General features: G+C 41.8%; 1 protein-coding gene across 1 annotated transcript; it reads left to right on the top strand.

The window, feature by feature from the left end:
- Positions 1–1003: 1003 nt before the first annotated feature.
- Positions 1004–16226, top strand: PDILT (protein disulfide isomerase like, testis expressed). The gene is made up of 11 exons (XM_089539489.1): positions 1004–1306; positions 6768–6974; positions 8813–8946; positions 9665–9802; positions 10092–10202; positions 10854–10979; positions 11827–12024; positions 12915–13035; positions 13174–13355; positions 14706–14783; positions 15575–16226. The coding sequence occupies exons 1-11, from the start codon at positions 1111–1113 to the stop codon at positions 15644–15646; spliced, it is 1563 nt and encodes a 520-aa protein (XP_089395615.1). The 5' UTR covers positions 1004–1110; the 3' UTR covers positions 15647–16226.
- Positions 16227–18886: the final 2660 nt, after the last annotated feature.

The raw sequence follows: 18886 nt of genomic DNA, 5'->3' as shown, positions 1-18886 counted from the left end.
AAAAAACAACCATTCCCTGGTAAAAGACAAGAACCTCATCTGTCCTGGAAGCACTGGCCCCTGTCTATCAGCTCATCCATTCAGCTTTTAGTATGAGCACAAACAGTGATGCCTGCTGGAATTTTGCAAGTTCTTTGACATTGTTTTCCTTTGCTTCATCCTTTAGATCCTTTGTTACATGCCCCTAAGTTTTATCCTTGACTTATCCTCAGGTCATATCAAAATCCATAATTTTGCCCCCAAAACCTGTCCTCAACATATAAAAGAGATTGACTTATGGTCAAGTATATACGGTATATTTCACTTTGCATACCAGAGAATGCAGAAATCTGAAAAGGTTACTTTTTAGAATTGCGAATCTCTAAATCCCCCAGTCAGCATTGTCAGTGTCTATGCTAGTTAGGGGATTCTGGGGATTTCAGTCCAACAAAAGAGTAATAGTAACAAACTGAGGACTACAGTTATTGGCATGTGTGTGTGTATTCATATAGCTGAGAGCCAATATGGTATAGAGGTTTGAGCTTTGGACTACAGCCCTAGAGACCACTGGATGATCTTGGGAGCGTCACACTCTGAATGCCCAAAAAACCTATGATAGGGTCACCTTAGGATCGCCATAAGTCAGAAAGAAGGCATACACCAACATTTAGTGAATAGCATCGTGATTGAAAAAGTGTGTCGTGTCTCACATTCTTGTTTTTCAGGAAACTTTATGAAGCTGGCTGTTATCTCGCACCCCTTTTGCCTTTTGGTGGTTGCTCCATTCCTGCTTCCTTCCTTCCGACAGTCATTCCTATTGTTTAGGAAGAAAGCTGGAGCAAGACACAGGCTTCCAAACTTCCTCCTGCCATTTCTCTCTGCCTTTTTTTTCCAACGCAGAGAAGCAAAACAGCTGTTAGCAGCTCTAACTCTTTTTAGTGTGTGTGTGTGGGGAATGAAGTTAGCTCTGTTTGCAGAAAGCTGTGTTCTTTCTATATCCAACCATGTGGGAATTGGGCCACGTGGGCAAATGATAAGGCTTAGGCAACGGATTTCTTTTAAGCATAGCAAGTCGGCTCCAGGTCCCTTTCCTTTTCTTGTTTAGTGCCTACAACCTGCCAGCTGGACAGAATGAGAACTCGCTGGTTTCTCCTTTTTCTTGGTTTCATTTCTTGGTCTTTAGGTGCAGTCGATGGTAGCATCAGCCCAACAGAGAAGAAATCAAAGAAAGGCAAACCAATCAAAGAGGAGGACAATGTCCTGGTCTTAAAAAAGAACAACTTCGATCAGGCCCTGAATGAGTCCAAGTTCCTGCTGGTTGAATTCTGTGAGTATTTCTTGTTCTAAAGATGGCTATACCTAATATTGACAGCCGTCGGTCAATGAACATTGGCTTTTGGCTTCGAATCAATTTAAATCAAAGCATATTTGCATCTTACCAAAACCTGACCAGAATGCCTCAGTGATATTTGCTCTGTGGGCATCACAGCTGGGTAGAAAGTCAGTGTGCAAAGCTGTGGTTGGCCACAAATGGCCTCTTTAAATTCTCAACCTCATTTTGGATAGATAACTTGGGAGAACCATGGCCTCTCTATCAAAGATAATCGAGGTAGAAGGACTCATATACATGAGTTACTAAGTGCACAGTGATTTAACGCATAGGTGGAAATCATGTGGCTCTCCAGGGCCCATTTATACCACACATTTATAGCACTGCAATTCTACTTTAACTTCCCTGTAATCCTGGGATTTATAGTTTGGGGGGATTTAAAATTCTCAGACAGAGAGCTCTTGTGCCTCACCAAAATACAATTCCCAGGATTCCATAAGTTGCTGCTATGGCAGGTGAAACTGAATCAATATGCCATAGTTGACTAGTGTAAATGAACCCCATATGCTTCTGAGCTGCAGGTTGCAACATTTCTTGACTTTGACTATGCTGACTAATGCTGCTAGGACTTGCCTTCCAAGGACAGCTGTAGTGCTGCATGATTTCCACCCCTGATTTAATGCGTCTACTATAATTGCTATTAACAACTGCATTTAGACCCATTACATCAAATTTCTCCCAGGTAGGGAAAAAATCCTGTAATATTTTTAGGGTCTGGCATCTAGCATAGGGTTTTTCTTCCAAAGGTACTTTGTGTGTTGCTATGAATAGTGGCGACAGTTGTACCCACAGCCTGATCACCATTTGATCTAAAATGGCTTATTCCTTAATTTTTTGTAATTTTTATATCTTAGGGTGGTTTACAATAAAAAAAAAACACCAAATGGTAAGAAGCTGATTCAGATATCAAAATATTGGAATCGTAGTAATACCAATAAATTAAAGTTTATGTGCTTGAAGAGGAAAGTCTTAGACTGAAAGTATATTATGAGAATGCCAGATGGCTCTTTCAAAGAAGGACATTCCAGAGATTGAAACTGCCACTACTAAGAAACCTCTTTGCTTGGTAGCCACCTCTCATTCCATTATGACCAGTGGCTCCCACAGAAGAACTTCTGAGAATGATCTTCACTATTAGGCAGGAACATATGGGAGAAAGTGCTCTGTCAAGTAGGCTGGTCCTAGGTTCCTTTAATGCAGTGGTCTCCAAACTTTTTTGGGCTGCTGCCCCTTTATTTTTGAGTGACAACTCTAGTGCCCCCCAATGCCTATCTAAGGATGGGGGCCTGTCCCCTCACCACCAATTCTGCTCTCGCTTTGTGCCAGCCAGCCAAGCAGCGGCATCAACCTCAACCATGTGCAGCTCGCTACCATCACCTCCTTCGTCTCAGCTACTCATGTGTGAATATAGCAGAAGAAGTGGTCCAGGTCTGCTTCGCCCTCTCACTTGCACTGACCTTACAACAAAAGGAACACTGGCTAGCTGACTGCTCAGTTGCTGCTCCCAGGATGACAGGGTACAAAGGGAGCAGTGACTGAGTAGCTCATTGAGCGGCAGGGAAAAGACGGGATCAGGCGCATGCGATAATCTCCATAGACCAAAACCCCACCTGTGTCTTATGCATGCATAAGTTCCTATTTGGAATTGGTTAGATATTTTTGTCTGATACAGAATGTCATGATTCAATTGAAAGTTGAGACAGCAAAGTTGCAGATATGGTGCCATTCTTCCACACATATAAGTGTGCATGCTATTGTGCAACATTGTCATTCAGTACAAGTTTTGCATAGCACAATGTGTAATTCCTCCTGTAGACATTCTATGCAAACCTGATGTAAAATCTCACTCATAGTTTCTGTTTAGCATGAGATAGTTTAGAGCAGAGGTGGGCATTTGTGAGCATCTTGCTTCTGATGTGGGAATACTGAGCCCCCAGCACCCCTCCACAGATGTGTTTCCATATGTATTGCAATCCTCACATATTGCCCTCTTAATTTTTTAAATGCTTTTGTTGGAGTAGATAATCTTTGCACCTTCTTTTTCTTGATATACAATCTCTTTTAATGCATTAGTTCACAAAGAAGTTGTATGGGTGTGTGTGGGGGGGGGGAGAGATTATTATTTCTCAAGGAAACAAACATAACAATCACATCATTTGAGAACTGTAGAAATAATGCAGTTTGACATCACTTTAACTGCCATGGCTTCATCTTACAGAATCCTGGGATTTGTAGTTTTTGTGAGGCACTAGCACGCAGTGGCTCAGTGATTAAGACGCTGACTCTGACTGTTGCAAGATCGGCAGGTCAGCAGTTCGAGACCCAGCTTCTACCAACCTAGCAGTTTGAAAGCATGCAAATGCAAGCGGACAAATAGGTACTACCTTGGTGGGAAGGTTATAGTGTTCAGTGCAGCCATGCTGGCCATATGACCATGGAGTCGTCTTTGATAACGCTGGCTCTTTGCTTTAGTAACGGAGATGGGCACCATCCCCTACAGTTGGATGTGACTTGACAACCTTGTCAACAGATTTATATCTTTACCTTTAGCACTCTTTGGCAGAGAAGGCTAAAGATCTTGTAAAATTACAAATCCCAGGATTCCATAGGATGGAGGTACTCCACTTAACATGGTGTCAGACTACATTATTTCTACAGTACGGAAGCACAGAAGGTTAACAATTAACATTTGCTGAAATCCACTCTTCCACATAACCATTAAAGGCACAAGACTCCTCTCTAGTTTTCACTCTGGCAACCCTGAGACAGTCATGCCATTCTTTGAAGGGAGGGTTGTTTGTAATGATTTCTTGGATTTGTACTAATGCATTTCAAGGTGTTTTTTTCCTGTTGGTGCATGGTTGGCTGACGTCACCTAATGGTAGAAGGACAATTTCTCCATTCTGAATGCTGGGTATGGCTAGGGAAAAAAGTCCTGGACCATAGAAACGTATTTGGATATGTGAAGCTCTCCTCCAGCAAGTACAGCACCAAATACTGCAGTCTGCTGGCACATTTGCCCTCTCCAGAGGATCTGTTTGAAAGAAATGGAACATGCAGCAACAAATACTGCCACCTCCTGACATATTTGTCCTCATCTGAAAGAACCATAGATCTAATGACTGACCACTCTTATTGCACACAAAATTCTTTGACTCTGTTCAGTCTGTTGTGCACAAGAGTCAGGACTTGGTAAAATTATTCATTTTGCTGGGATGTATTAGGGAATTCTGTCTGATGTTCTGAAAACTGTAGTGCTTGGCAGCCATCTGTGTGTGACTTGCTGAAAAAAGGAACAGAGATACGGCGAGTAAATATGGTAACCGGTCTCTTCTCGGCTGCAGAAAGAGGCAGGAACACCCTTGAAAGTAAAGTTTGGGGAGGTGTGTGTGCCAGCCACAAAATCCTTTGAAGTGGCTAATGCGTGTCACTTGTTCTCTGACCTTTTCATGTAACAAAAAATAGGCACCGCATTATCTGATAAATGTTGGAGAGTTTCATACTATAATGTTGGTTTGGTCTAGATGCTCCCTTGACGTACTTCCAAAACCTTTGGATGTGACAGTTAATGGTGCTTGTACGACTGCTAGATTGCCTTAATGGCTTTATGGCAAATGGGGATTATTCTGGTGGGTGTTCTGTCTAGCTGGATCTTTTAAAGAAAGCCTTCTAAGAAGGGGAATTACTTTCCTCTTCCTAATAAAATATAATAATTTGGCTTGTGATGGATATAGACTGGAGTCGGCAGCTTTTTCACTACTGAGGCTTGTATTCCTGGCACAGGAGGACAGGAGTTACATATTGTGGGTGGTAGTGCTGTTAAACCTAAGTTTGGATAGCTACGCACCTTTTCTTTTTCTCCTTTCCTCTTTCTCTATGCAATAGCCATGGATTCCTCCATAGGCAGAGAGTTAGACTAGAAGACCCTTGGAATCCCTTTGACACGATTGACAAAATCCTAACAGTATCCCAATCAGTCTACAAAACTGTCTGGAAACTGGCATAGCTCAAGCAACATTTGGATTGGATTGCGGAACTGCAGAGCTTTACGCTAAAATATAAATGTCTGTTGTGCTTACCGTTCTCATGAAGCAGAAGACTTGGTGGACTGTTTCCCCCACAGTGACTACCATAGACTCTTGGCTGTCTCCTGCTGATCTTTAACCATGAAAATAAAAAGTGGAAGTGTACTTATGATGAAGCATGAAGGGACTTGTTCAATCATTCTCTGAATGATGAAATAGTGGCACCAAAGTTCAGCATTAGCAAAGAGCAGTGACCTAGGGATACTCGTGTATTTCACCACCCTCCCCTATGAAGTCTCCAATGCATGGGATGATCTGCAATAAAAGTAAAAGAAATCAAGCAAGTAGTAGGGATAAAGAGATCCCTTCTTCACCCTCTCTCTCTCTCTCCCTCCTTCCTTCCCTCACTTCTTTTTCTCTTCCAGTGGAGATGCTTGAAGTGGCTAGTAAGGGGCTGAGCTGAATCAGGGCCGTAGCAACCGCATGCCGTGGCTCTGATATGGCCTTTCCAGGGCACAAAAAGGAGCCACAAAAAGTGCCCCCAGGTGCCATGCCTCTCCACATGGCATGCGGAATCATGGCGCTCCTCTGGCGCTGTGTCCATACAACGCAGCACCAAAGGAGGGCCGCCAAACTGTGGCAATGCGGCTATGGCACCCTTTCCAGGGCACAAAAAATGGCTCCTTTTTCTGTATGTCCTCAAGAAAAACCAAATAAAGATACAAATGGGAAAAAAAACGGCTCCTTTTTGTCCAACAACATCCAGGAAGTCAAATGTCCCCTACCCTTCGTATAGACCAAAATCACATTTCTCCAGTCTAGTCTCATTTAAATTCCACTCCTAGGGCTGAATGACTAAGGAATGTCCTCTGTCAAAATTAGGTTATATAAAAGCTTGATGGGCTGGTGTCTTCTCTTGATGTGAAAATCTTATGTTCTTTCCTCTGCCAATGCCATAGATAGAAGATAATCATGAAATAATTAACATGAAAATGGAACTGGTGGGAATGATTTTAAAACAAATGATTGCATCGTCTGCTTAGAAGATGATTAATGGAAGCCTCATGATAAGTGTGATGAAAATAAATGTTTCTGGAATTTGAAATGGATCAGCAAGTGAAGATAAAAAGATTAAAATCATTAACTCATTGATCAAAAGTTTAATGGAGGTGAAGGTCCATGCCAGTTTTGGATGGCACAGTTACATAATGTGGTGTCTTGAAGGAGAGCTAGACAAGGTCAGGGATTTCTCCAGATCAAGTGTGGGCAAACTTTGGCCTGCTGGGTGTTGGACTGTGACTCCCAGTAATGGTTAGGTATCGTTTTTACTGCTGACTAGATAATCATATTTCTTTGTTTTCGGATCTTTGCAGACATTGCTTTATCTGGGCCATCTCAGAGTTTGGCTGCTGAATTTGCTAAGGCTGCAGAACAATTTAAGAACGAAGCTGTGGATATCCGATTTGGCAAAGTGGATGTGGCAGACCAGAAAGACTTGAAAAAAGAATTCAACATCCAAGAATATCCCACTCTGAAGTTTTTTGTAGATGGAGACAGGAAAAAACCCATTGACTGCAAAGGTAAATGAAGACTAGGGCCCGAAAGGCACAAGCCAAATAAAGCAGCTTCCAGCACTTTGGGGGCTCAGCGTTTAGATCAGTGATGGTGAACCTTTTACAGACCAAGTGCCCAAACTGCAACCCAGACCCCACCTATTTATTGCAAAGTGCCACATCCCTCTGGCTTTCTAATAAGAAATTCTGGCAAACTCTGTGCTAGGGCGACAGCATGTGTGCCCACAGAGAGGGTTCTGAGTGCCACCTCTGGCACGTGTGCCATAGGTTTGCCATCATTGGTTTAGATGATGCATGTTCCCAAAGCAGCCAGGAGCAACCAGATTACAAAGGAGTTGTTTTGAATTGACTCCTGACCAGCGTGGCTTGGGACTGCAGCGGTGGTCCATGGTCCCAGCATGATCATGGTTGGAGAGCCAGTCTGCTTTGCCCCATAATTTCAGAGCTGCTGATCTTGCAGGCTGCTGTTTTACTCACAAGAGGGAGCTTGTGCCTAACTCTCAAGTGTGGAATAGTATAACTTCAAAACTGTAACTGAAGGCAATAGGGATGAGAATGTGTAACAGTGCTGAACTGAAAGGGGAAAGAAACATGCTTCACAAAGAGAGCCAGTTGTGCATTGCCAGAAAAAGAGGGCACAGATTTGTATATGCCGCTTTATAGGAAGATATGCAAATTGTAAACAATTGCTCCGATTTGAATAGAAATACGGTGTGTCACCGGAACATGGTCAAAAACGTTTTGCTGCCTAAGACAGAGCAGTAAATGGGATCCCACCACCTACTCATTTCAAGGTGTACAGGATCCTAAACCACTCAAGTTACTTTGGCACAGGAGGCAAAATATTCCACAAGCGCCTCCCCTGAACGTTGGCAATAATAACAATTTGCTGATGTATAGGACACTCTAATCAGCTGCATGAGAAAATTACTGTATGTCAGTCTGCTTCATGACAGGGCTGCCTCTACCTCTAGGGGCTTTCATCTAGTAGAAATGTGTAGAATCAGTTACAGTCTGCTGCCGTTGCCATTATAGGTTTTCTCCTCCAGGGAAAAAGTATAGTTGGACATTGGTATCTGCATGGGATCCATTCCGGACTCCTTGGTGGATACCAAAAAACACGGAACCTGAAGAGCCCATTGTTCCTAATGGTGGTGCAACATGTGCATGCCCTGCACCACCATTGGGGGAAATGAATGTTCTGAAACTTAGCACTTAAGAGGTAAGGGATTGATTTGTAATTGGTTGACCAACTGAACCCAAAAGGTGCTTACCAGTGGCTCCTCTTCATCCTAGAGAGAAGTGACCAGTGACGTGCAACAGGATTCTGTCCTGGGCCCAGTGCTATTCAACATCTTCATCAACAATGTGGATGAAGGAATAGAGGGCTTATTGCAGATGATACCAAACTGGATCAAAATTCAAAATGACCTTAATAGATTAGAAAACAAGGCCAAAGTTAACAAAATGGCTTCAGTTGTAGAAATTTTGGATATACTGCTACCTGCGCAAAGGCGTTTGCTGAAAAGAGTTAAGGCCACCAGAGCACACAATAGGACTGTTTAGCACAACCCTCCTCTGCACTCACTCAGTACATGATGGATCATTCTGAAAGGGGCTAGTGACATTTATTGATCAGTAGTGGCTGGCGTCATTGAGGTGGTGAATCAATTCTGGGGTATTACCCACATTTGAAAGGAATATCCAAGGTGCTGAAGCTAGTTTAGGGAAAGGTTTAGTGCATTGGACAGTTCCTTTAATGCATGGCCTAAAGCCTGGAGTGGATTGCTCTGCTGATCTAGAAACCACCAGCTGCCAAACTGATTCTCTATCTTTCTTTACAGGAGTCAGAGACGCCGCTAGCTTTGTTACATGGGTTAAAAGAAGAATAGGATCTAGCAGTGTACTTATTAACAGCACAGAACAGGCCAAAGCCTTCATTGCCTCTGAAGATTTGGCAGTGATTGGCTTTTTCAAGGTATTTGTTTACTTATTTTAAATGGTCTGCATCCTGCCAACTGATAAAAAACAGAAAGGCATCTTCTTCAGGGATCTTGGACAGTTCAGTAGTTCTAACTGTGTTGCATTTTCTATGGCATAACCAACAGTGTGGTGGGATGGAAATCCTTTGGTGCATAAGGCCCCAGTTGATCATAAACCCTCAGATTATTTACCTTATTACTGAAATACTCTCTTATTTTCTCCAATCCCATGTAAGGATGTTAGTCAGCTTGGAAGAAATATATCTCCCAGCTTTTCTGGCATCTGTCATAGCAGCATCCTGGGCACCTCCAAAATTTGTTCTCTGTCTTAGCTACAACTCTGATGATTTTCAGCCTGGAGCAGAACGATCAAAGGAATGGTGCTTGATTCTAGAAAGAAAGGGAAAAAGTATGTTAGGAATACTTTAAATTTACATCCCTAGCTATGTATTTGCAGATTCGTCACTGATAATGGTAGATGTTTGACTCGATGAGTCCTATCAAGGCCACATCCATTAGAAAAGCCAGAGATTCCAGAAAAATTGCTCTTTGGGACTACAGTTCTCAGAAGGTTTGGGAACCATAGACCAACAATGTGATTTTTTCCCCAAGCTGTTAGAGGTCCCCTGTTTGTCTAGGCACATAATAGATTTTGTCTTCATCCCTTTCAGTTTACTATAATATTGATGTACAACATTTTTTTTTCTCAAACAGAGACTTCAAGGTGGAGCTGCAGAGGTTTTCTATGATTCTGCAAGAGAGGTCCCAGAACTCCCTTTTGGGGTAACCGCCAGTAAAGAGGTTTTCGCCAACTTCGGTGTGAGAGAAGATATGGTGATTATATTTCAGAAGGTATATACATATATATGTGTGTGTATGTGTAAGGTATATTTCAGAAGGTATAGTATATATGACCATATATATATTAGGAATAAAATCATTCTCCAAGTACTAATTCTTAATTTTGCATGCGGCTACACCTCAAGTCTCCAAAAAGGCCTAAAACAGTAATGGAATCAAATGGTATCATACTGTACTCAGCTTCAATAAGCGTGAATGATAACAGTGATTTTTATTTTTATGTATTTACTGTATTTATTTGTAGGGCTTTTTAAAAAGTCTAATATTTCTTATCCCCCAGGGGAAACCAATTCATAATGAAGCATCAGAAGAAGGCAAACTGAATAAAGTGGAGCTCACTCGATTAATAAAAACATTTACTATGGATTTAGTCATAGAGTATAATCTTGAGGTACGTCTAATGTTTGGCATCTAAAAATCAATGGTGCGTTGAGGGGGGTATGAATTGTGGGTTTACTACTGGGTGCAGAAAGAATATATTCCATATATGAATAAGGATGGATGATTCAATCTGTATCTATTCCTTATTATTGTCAAACGTATTTCATATGTATTCAGTTAAAAATGTGTATCTCCTCATTTCTACATCATTTGTTCAACTGTTTCTAGAAATCAAACGATGTTTTGTCATGTGCAACATTTGTCTATAGCATTTGTTATATGCAACATTCCCCATATATGTAATGTTTGAGCTGACAGTGATATCTCAAAATACAGAGGATTGTATCAAAATGAAAAATAATGTGTTCTACTAACAACTGTCATGGCTCCAGCCTAAAGAATCCTGGGATTTATAGTTTGGTGAGGTCCTTAAAATTCTTTGCTACATAGCTCTAATACAGGCCCCTGGATTATGGCATTAGAGCTCTTTGGCAAGGAATTCAAAGGATCCCACCAATTACAAATCCCAGAATTTGGAAGGATGGAGCCATGACAGTTAACCTGCTATAAATGTGTAGTGCGTACACACTCTTAAGGGTAGTTCTGGATTCTGGCCCTCATTTGCCAAACATTTGTGAGAAATCTGATTTTTGTTTTTCAGACGTCTGTGAAGATTTTTGATGTCCCTGTCGAAAGCCACATTGTCCTGTTCATGCCCAAGAACTCCGACGCATTCAGTGAAGCTTATGAAAATTATTCCTCTGTTGCTCCCGAATTCAGGGGGAAGGTTGGTCATATGTAATGTTGACAGTTGGATTGGGTTCTTGTCTTTCCAGTGTCGGGTGTCAAAGTTTTACTTCCAAACTGTATTAAATTTTAAACAAAATGTAAGGAAACCTATTGTATTACTACTTTCATCAGACATTTTCCCTTTCCTTTTGTACTTTGGTTGGCTGCTTTAACTGCAAAAAGGACAACTTTTTGTGTCACTAGAACCTTGTAGAAGCAAGTTTTCAGTCCAAAGGATAAGATAGTCGCACATCACTTGGACCTGAATTTTGTAGCCCAAGTATATGAAATAGTCCTGCAAGGTTTTGACTGGCATTATTTGTTTTCTTATCACCAAAGGGCCAACGATGAAACTCATCTGGGAACCCCTATTCTTCCACACATATATACTTGACTATAAGTCGACCTCGTGTCTTAGTTGGTGGTAGGTTTGGAGCCAAAATTATGGATTTTGATATGACCCATGTATAAATCGACGGTAAAACATAGGGGCATGTGACAAAGGATGGAAAGGATGAAGCAAGGAAAACAATGCCAAACAACTTGCAAAATCCCAGCAGGCACAACAGTTTGTGCCCATACTAAAGGCTGGATGGATGAGAGAATAGAGGAGCGGTCAGTGCTTCCAGGACAGATTATGTTCTTGCTTTTCACCAGCGCATGGTTCCTTTTTTAGATGTGTCCCTCAGAGTTCTTGGACTACAACTCCCTAGCTCCAACTGGCATGAGCAATGGTCAGCAAAGATGGTTGTATTAAGACCAAACACTTGGAAGACACCAGGTAGCAGAAGGAGGTTATAGCATGTACGAAAGTAAAATCTCTTGTTGTTTTTCTTATTCCTTAGATCATGTTCATCTTAGTGGATACCGATGAAACCCGAAATGGCCGTGTGATTGAATATTTCCGCGTCACTGAGGTGGAAGTCCCTGCTGTTCAAATCCTAAACCTGACAAACGATGCCAGGTACAAGATGCCCGCGGAGGAAGTGTCCCCAGAAAACCTACGAACCTTCTGCCAGAACTACTTAGAAGGGAAAGCAAAGGTATGCTTTTTGCATTGACTCAAAACAGATTGGATTTTTCACTTGGGTATTATGACTGTGCCAGTTTGCCAGTGAAACTGACACTTGAGTTGTATTGGGATTATGCCAATTTAGGACCATCATGTTCTTGGGCATTTCACATTGCTTCATAAAATTGTCTTTTATCTTGGTCTTGCTGAAAGATCGGTGTGTGCTTTTGCTTGCAGATGAGATGATTTAAAGAGAGTTATGGCGAAGGTTCTTCAAACAGATGAAGTGCTGTCTGGATAACAGAAAATGGATCAGACTTCTTATAGAACCAATGAATGGAAATTGCTGGGAAGCAACTTTCACATAGACTTGAGGAGTTGCTTCTTAATTTTTGGAACCTTAAGGGACTGCTTTAGAAAAGCTTTAGTTTTCCGAAGTTTATAGTTTGGTGAAGCACTGGACCACTCTGGCTGGGAATCCTAAATGGCCGTTCCTAAACTACAAATCTCAGAATACTGTGCAATGTAACCAAGGATGTTAACATGGAATAATAGTGCTATAACTGTGTAGTGTGAATGGGCACCAGGAGATGATGAACTGTTTTTAAAAAGGAGGTGTTTAAGGAGAGGGTATACAGCCATCTATCAGGGATGTGTAGCTGCGAGATTCCTGTCCTGTGCATTTTGGATCAGTTATGTTGTGGCGGATGCTGATAAACATGTGTGCTGCTGTGATGATCGGTTCGACGGCATGCTCCAAGCTAGAGACCTGGCGGTTAAAGCCAAAGAAAATGTCGCCAGATAAGAACCAGTAAGCCCTTTCAGTGGAAATTGCCATTTAACCACCACTGCAAGGTATTATAGCTGAGTCCCTTGTGGCTTCCTTCTGTTTTCATGCCTTATCTTCCTCTCTCTTATTAGCAACATTGGTCCAGCGAGGAAATCCAAGAAGGCTGGGATAAGAAGCCTGTGAAAGTGCTTGTTGCGAAAAACTTTGACAAAGTCGCCTTTAATAAGAAGAACCATGTCTTTGTAATGTTCCGTGAGTATCGCCCATACCTCTGGAGAAGAGGTTCATTTGGACTCCATTCCTCTTGGCATACTTGCGTTTGCCATTAGAGAGAGGGTTCAGTAAAATGGATGAATATATTTCCTTCTGTTGTTCCCTCCTCCGTCACAGATGCACCCTGGTCTCACAACTGCCAAAAATTGTTCCCGGTTTGGGAAGAGCTTGGCAAGATGTACGAAAGCCGCAAAAACGTTGTCATTGCGAAAGTGGACTACACAGCAAACGAAATCCTCTTAATCAACTTAGAACGCTACCCCTTCTTCAGATTGTTCCCTGCAGGATCGACAACGGAGGTGAGACACTTTCAGTTTGGAATATCAACCCGTTTGGTGATTTAAGAATCATAGAATCATAGAATCGTAGAGTCGGAAGAGACCCCAAGGGCCATCCAGTCCAACCCCATTCTGCCATGCAGGAAATCTAAATCAAAGCATCTCCAATGGATGGCCATCCAGCCTCTGCTTAATGCAGTGCATGTGCTGCATTGAAAGGAAATGGGACCATGAAGTTCCTACTAGACACTAGGCTTCCAAAGTGATCAAATTAAAGACACAGACACACACACAGAAACAAAACAAATGCTCATATTCTACTGTTTGAGTGGATAATCTAATAGACGGAAGAACATCACCTCTGGATCCAAGTAATTCAATTCAATGCTACTCTTTCATAATTGAGACATTACTCAGGTTTTCATTTTTGCTCCTATTCCTCGTACATAAATTATATTCAAAGACGTTTGTCGTCTCATTTAATCTGTGAAGCAGGTGCTGTGTCGCTAGGTGTACATGCCCAGATTCTAAGGTAGATTTCTAGTGTAAATCTACAGGGCCATATAAATAAAGCTTAATAATAATAATAATGAACCAAACAGTGGCGTCACTAGAGTTGGTGTCACTCATGGTGCCAGCCTCCCAGTTGAACTCCTCGCATACCATGCCATATGGAATCCTTGGTAATGTTTTTTGTACTAACGCTACTCATACATTTTAATTCCCATATGCCACTGAATGTAATAGTAATAGTTGTGACGTAAACAGCTACCAAGATTAAAATTACACCTTTAAATTACAGTATCATATACACACTGTCTAAATGTATTTACATGTATATAGATAGGTTCATGTGGTTAAAGATGCCACCTCAACATTAGGAGGGATTTCCTGACAGTAAGGGCTGTTTGACAGTGGAACACATTCCTTCCTCGGATCGTGGTAGAATCTCTTTCTTTGGGGTTCTTTACACAGAGGCTGGATAGCCATCTGCTTTGATGGTGAGTTCCTGCATGGCAAGGGTTTGGAAAGGATGATCCTTGTGGTCCCTTCCAACTCTATGATTCTATGACTTCAGATCTTTGCTGTGTCTCTCTATATCCCTTCCCATTGACTATAGGGCAGCATTTAGTGAAACTGGGAAGATGACTATTCCAAGATATGGTGACAGTCACCAACTTTGGCAGCTTTAAGACAGGATGAATCAGCATGGCTCTACCTTTTCTCCCTTTAGTCCGATCAAGTGGAACTTTTCTAATGTTCTCATTTTTCTATATGATATACACAGCAGACCAAAGTGGAATGAGGCCATTAGACTTCAGAGCCTTCTGTGCTTACATTACACTCTTTCAATTCTTTTATTCCTTTAAGGTCATCCCATATAAAGGCGAACACACTCTTGATGCTTTTGCTAAATTCCTAGAAGAACAGATTGAGGCACGAAAGAAGGTAAGGGATACTTTTGATTTAAAAGTTGCTCCTCAGACTGTACATGCTGCAGCCATTTGGGAATTCATCACTGGAGGCAACACAAATCAGTGTGATAAAATCAGCGCAACTTCCAAATTTGGCTCAAATTCGGAAGAGGTAAGTCATGTATCGGAGGCAGTGCAATAAAGTCCCGAGTCTGTCAAATCATCACACTGATCTCATAAAAAGAAACCATATATAAGATGGATGGTAAGTGAGAATTTTGAAGTTCTAGAACAGTGGTTCTCAAACTTTGGTCTTCCAGATGTTTGGGACTTCAACTCCCAGAATCCTTGACTGTTGGCCAAGCTGGCTGGGACTTCTGGGAGTTGAAGTCTGAAGCATCTGGAGGGCCAAAGTTTGGGAGCCACTGTTCTGGAATAACAGATGGGCACAACCAGTTCTAACCACTGAAAATTGATTGTATTTTCATGTACTTTTCTTGGTTCATTAATATAACTTGCACTTTCTAAACTAATATACGTATCAGAACCAAAGTTCCTCTTTGGATTGCGTACTTCTCCAAATACCAGCCATTGCCTTAAAATGAATATATAACTGGAGAGGCCATCTCATCTCTCCATGGAAGGTGGACTCTAGCGGCTTAAAAGTAACCTCATTGTTTGTCCTTCCAGTCTGACGCAGCAAGGATCGGAAGGGATGAAAGTTTTTAGGGTGGCCATTTGATACCCCACATTTGCGTCAACATTATGCTACTTACTATAAGGGTCTGTTACATATTTCTTTTTTTCAAACGCTCTCTTTTGCAGGATTCGTCAAAGGCAAAAAAAGAAAAGAACGTGGAAGAGGAGCTCAACACTGCGCAGAAGGAGGAATTGTAGGAAGAGCGCTGCCTTCTCAAGGGTGGCTGAGCTGTGTAAAATCATTTTTAATGGGATTGTGTAAATTTAGGAGAGCATTGAAAATAATAAACCAAGGTCAAACAAACACAACGGTTCACTTATGCTTGGCCAGAGCAGCTTCTCAACCGCCTGGAAGAAGTCTGTGGCTTCTCTCGAAGAGGGTTTCTTTGTTTTCCTCTCATTGTGTGCAGGAGTGAAGTCTGGAAAGTGTTTTTCCCCCATTCAAAAGAGATTCAGGGATCTGCAGGCTGCTCAGACCAACTTGTTCCACTAATAAAATAGGACAAGAGTTGTGGCCCAGCAAGATCTGGTCACACAACCTTTGCATGGCCACGCGTTTGCCACCTGTACCTTACAACATCCCTACAACATCATTCCAATACTGATACTTCCTTAATAAAATTAGTGTAAAAGTGGAAGAAAAAGGATCTGTATTGCCTTTGGGTCTCATCCCTTGAAAAGGACACAGAGGAACCAAACTAGAGAACTGTGTGTATTTAGATGCATTCTCTGCATTTCAGGGACTCAAATATGCACATTCATCACCAATAAAGTCTTATTTTACACCAATGGCTTGTGTCCGTCTTGGTATCATACACATCTCTTGGGAAGGACTGGGACTGAAACTAATATCAGAACAACCTGGTCAAGTGGTGATACTGTATATTGGACCTGGTTGGAGGACTTTGGGAGCCTTCTTCCCTTTCCTTTCATATCATTGAAGCAAATGATGTGACCAGGCTTGCAAATTGAGGTTTGCTTAGTCCTTGCGTTGGGATAGATCATTTTCTTGTCACTGAGAGAATACACTGCTGTGCCAAGCCCTGCACACATCTCCCTACACTGGTCCACACTTCTCTCTCAATCTCTCATTTTGTTACTCTTGACCTGCACAGGGCCCCACTGCCAAACATTTTACTCTTTGCCACATGGGCACCTATCCTACCAGGGGCAATCGTTCCTCTGTTATCTTCTTTCCGCTGGCATGTGAGAAGTGGCAGGTGGCAGGTCTCCGGTTCAATCTCCCATAAGCCTTCAATAGACCAGATCACATTGGCTATCCCACCACTAAAGCAAACAACAGACCAAGGCCAAAGAGTGAGCAGCTACTGCAAAAAACAGAGGATAAGAAACAAAATCCTGCCCTTGCGGTGATTCAAAGCAGCTAGTGTTCACTGCTCTTGCAGCAAAATACATTGCTCTATGCATCAACCATGTTTGTGGTATTGAATTAAGAGTTGAAAGAAGAAGAAACCAGGGAACATCCAATGGGATCCACAGAAGAAAGTAGAGATACATCTCAAGATGCTCAAAGGATGGGTGTCTAAAGTCTCATGCTCAAAAGATGGCTGTTTTATTTCTTTTTAAAAAAGCATTTCCCCTTAAAACAAGCAACTTTTAAGCATCTTGAGATCTGTCTCCAGTTTCTTCTGCAGCATTAGAGGTGCCACAACCTCCTTCTGATAGACTTCATATCTCTTTATAGCTACACTATGAGCATGGTGCTCTCTATACTGGGAAGAGATGGACTTATGTAACTCATATAAAACTCATGTACTTATTTACTTGTTTAGATTTGGCCAGTGCAGATTGGTGAGAATTTCATTCAGCTCATTTTTATATGAGTTAAAAATACATATCGACTAATCTTTTCATGAAGCTGATGACCTTCTAACAGTAGAAGAAGCCAGTGGTGGTTGGTATTCCCATGTCAGCAAATCTGCTCTGGGTTTCAGTGAAATAGAAACACATCTGTTTCAACATTTTATAAAGTAAACCATCCAAGATGCTGTGATAGGAGAGATATCAGGGGAAAGAGTGCAGGGACTCAAATGCAGAATTGATTCACTGCACCATTGTCATGGGAGCAAGCAACTGCTATGGACATAAGGTGAGGCCAAAACAATGTCGGAAGGGCCAGATGCAATTTATAAACCATTTGAATACTTCCTCACCCAAAGCACACCTTGATTCTAGACATTCCTACTCAAGAGTAAGTCTCCATGCAACAACTTCCTAAGACCCATCCCAGGCGTGTTCTTCCAGGTCTGAAAACGAGAGCTTGGTTCTTGAGCTGCAAACCGGGACTTAGTTCCACACAGTTTGAAGCTGCAAGCAAAAATCTGGTTCTATGCAATACTTTCCTGGGCTTCAAACAACTTACCCGTTACCTCTGATCACTGATCAAAGATAACAGTAGAAGAAACATGTGAGCTGGATGGGGACCTGCTGTAGGCTATAGATTTCCTCACCCTGACATAAAACTTGGATTGTCACCAGGCGTCAGCCTGAGATTTACAGGAGATTACTAAACATTAAGGTTACAGAAAAATCACTAAGGCCAAATGAGCACAAGTGAGGTTCAGTCATGCCACAAGAAAAGGCACTAGACTGGATACAATAAGAAATGCCAGCTGTAAAGTGAGGGCACTGATACCAGGGATCCAAACAGATGGCATGATATTCCAGGGGGTTTCCTGCAGACACAATAGTGGTTACAGGAGGCAAACAATTCACAAAGGGAGGAAGTATATAAGTAGATGGAAGAAACAGGAACAGATGCAGTTTTTCAAAGCGCCTATCAGTACCATGCTGACCATATTAACTGGTGTAGGTTGGGAGTTGAAAAGCATTGACTGAAGCCACTTCAGTTAAAGGGTCACCATGGCTAGCAACTGGTAATGTATGGGTTGTACTATTTTAGCATAAACATCTTGTGTCTTCTCATGCTTCTTGCTTTCTTAATAAGTACCAGATCTTGGTCTCAATAGCCTTTAATATGTGCTTTTATTTACCGAGAGGTTGTGCTCTTGAAACTGGGGACCAGGCGGAGTCCCAATGGCCAAGGTTCCTTCCCAAGGCAAGATGGTAGGACTTTTTTGGTAACAAGGCCTGGATCTATTAAAGCACTGCTATTCCAAACTGGCAAAAGCCAATCCTACCATCTCTGCAATCACTACAGGCCTTGTATTTTGTAGGCGGGTGGAATATGCACCAAGAACCAGAAGCAATTGTTGACGGAAGCCATCTATTTTCAGGAGGATTAATGCAAGGACTGGAACAAACTACTCCATGGACTTGGTGCTTCTTAATGTACCGTCGAATCTATATTTACTTACTCATGCTGTCAAATCAAGAATGTTTGCAAATCTCTCCAATATCCCAAGGATATTTTAATCACATCCTTTTGCTTAAAAAACTGAGATGCAAGTCGTGAGT

This window comes from Sceloporus occidentalis, unplaced genomic scaffold (genome assembly GCF_023333645.1).
Source record: "Sceloporus occidentalis isolate IW3139 unplaced genomic scaffold, rSceOcc1.0.p SCAF_10, whole genome shotgun sequence".
NCBI classification, from domain to species: Eukaryota; Metazoa; Chordata; class Lepidosauria; order Squamata; family Phrynosomatidae; genus Sceloporus; species Sceloporus occidentalis.
The sequence above is the reverse complement of the archived record's forward strand: the minus strand, read 5'-3'. Positions and strand labels throughout refer to the sequence as shown.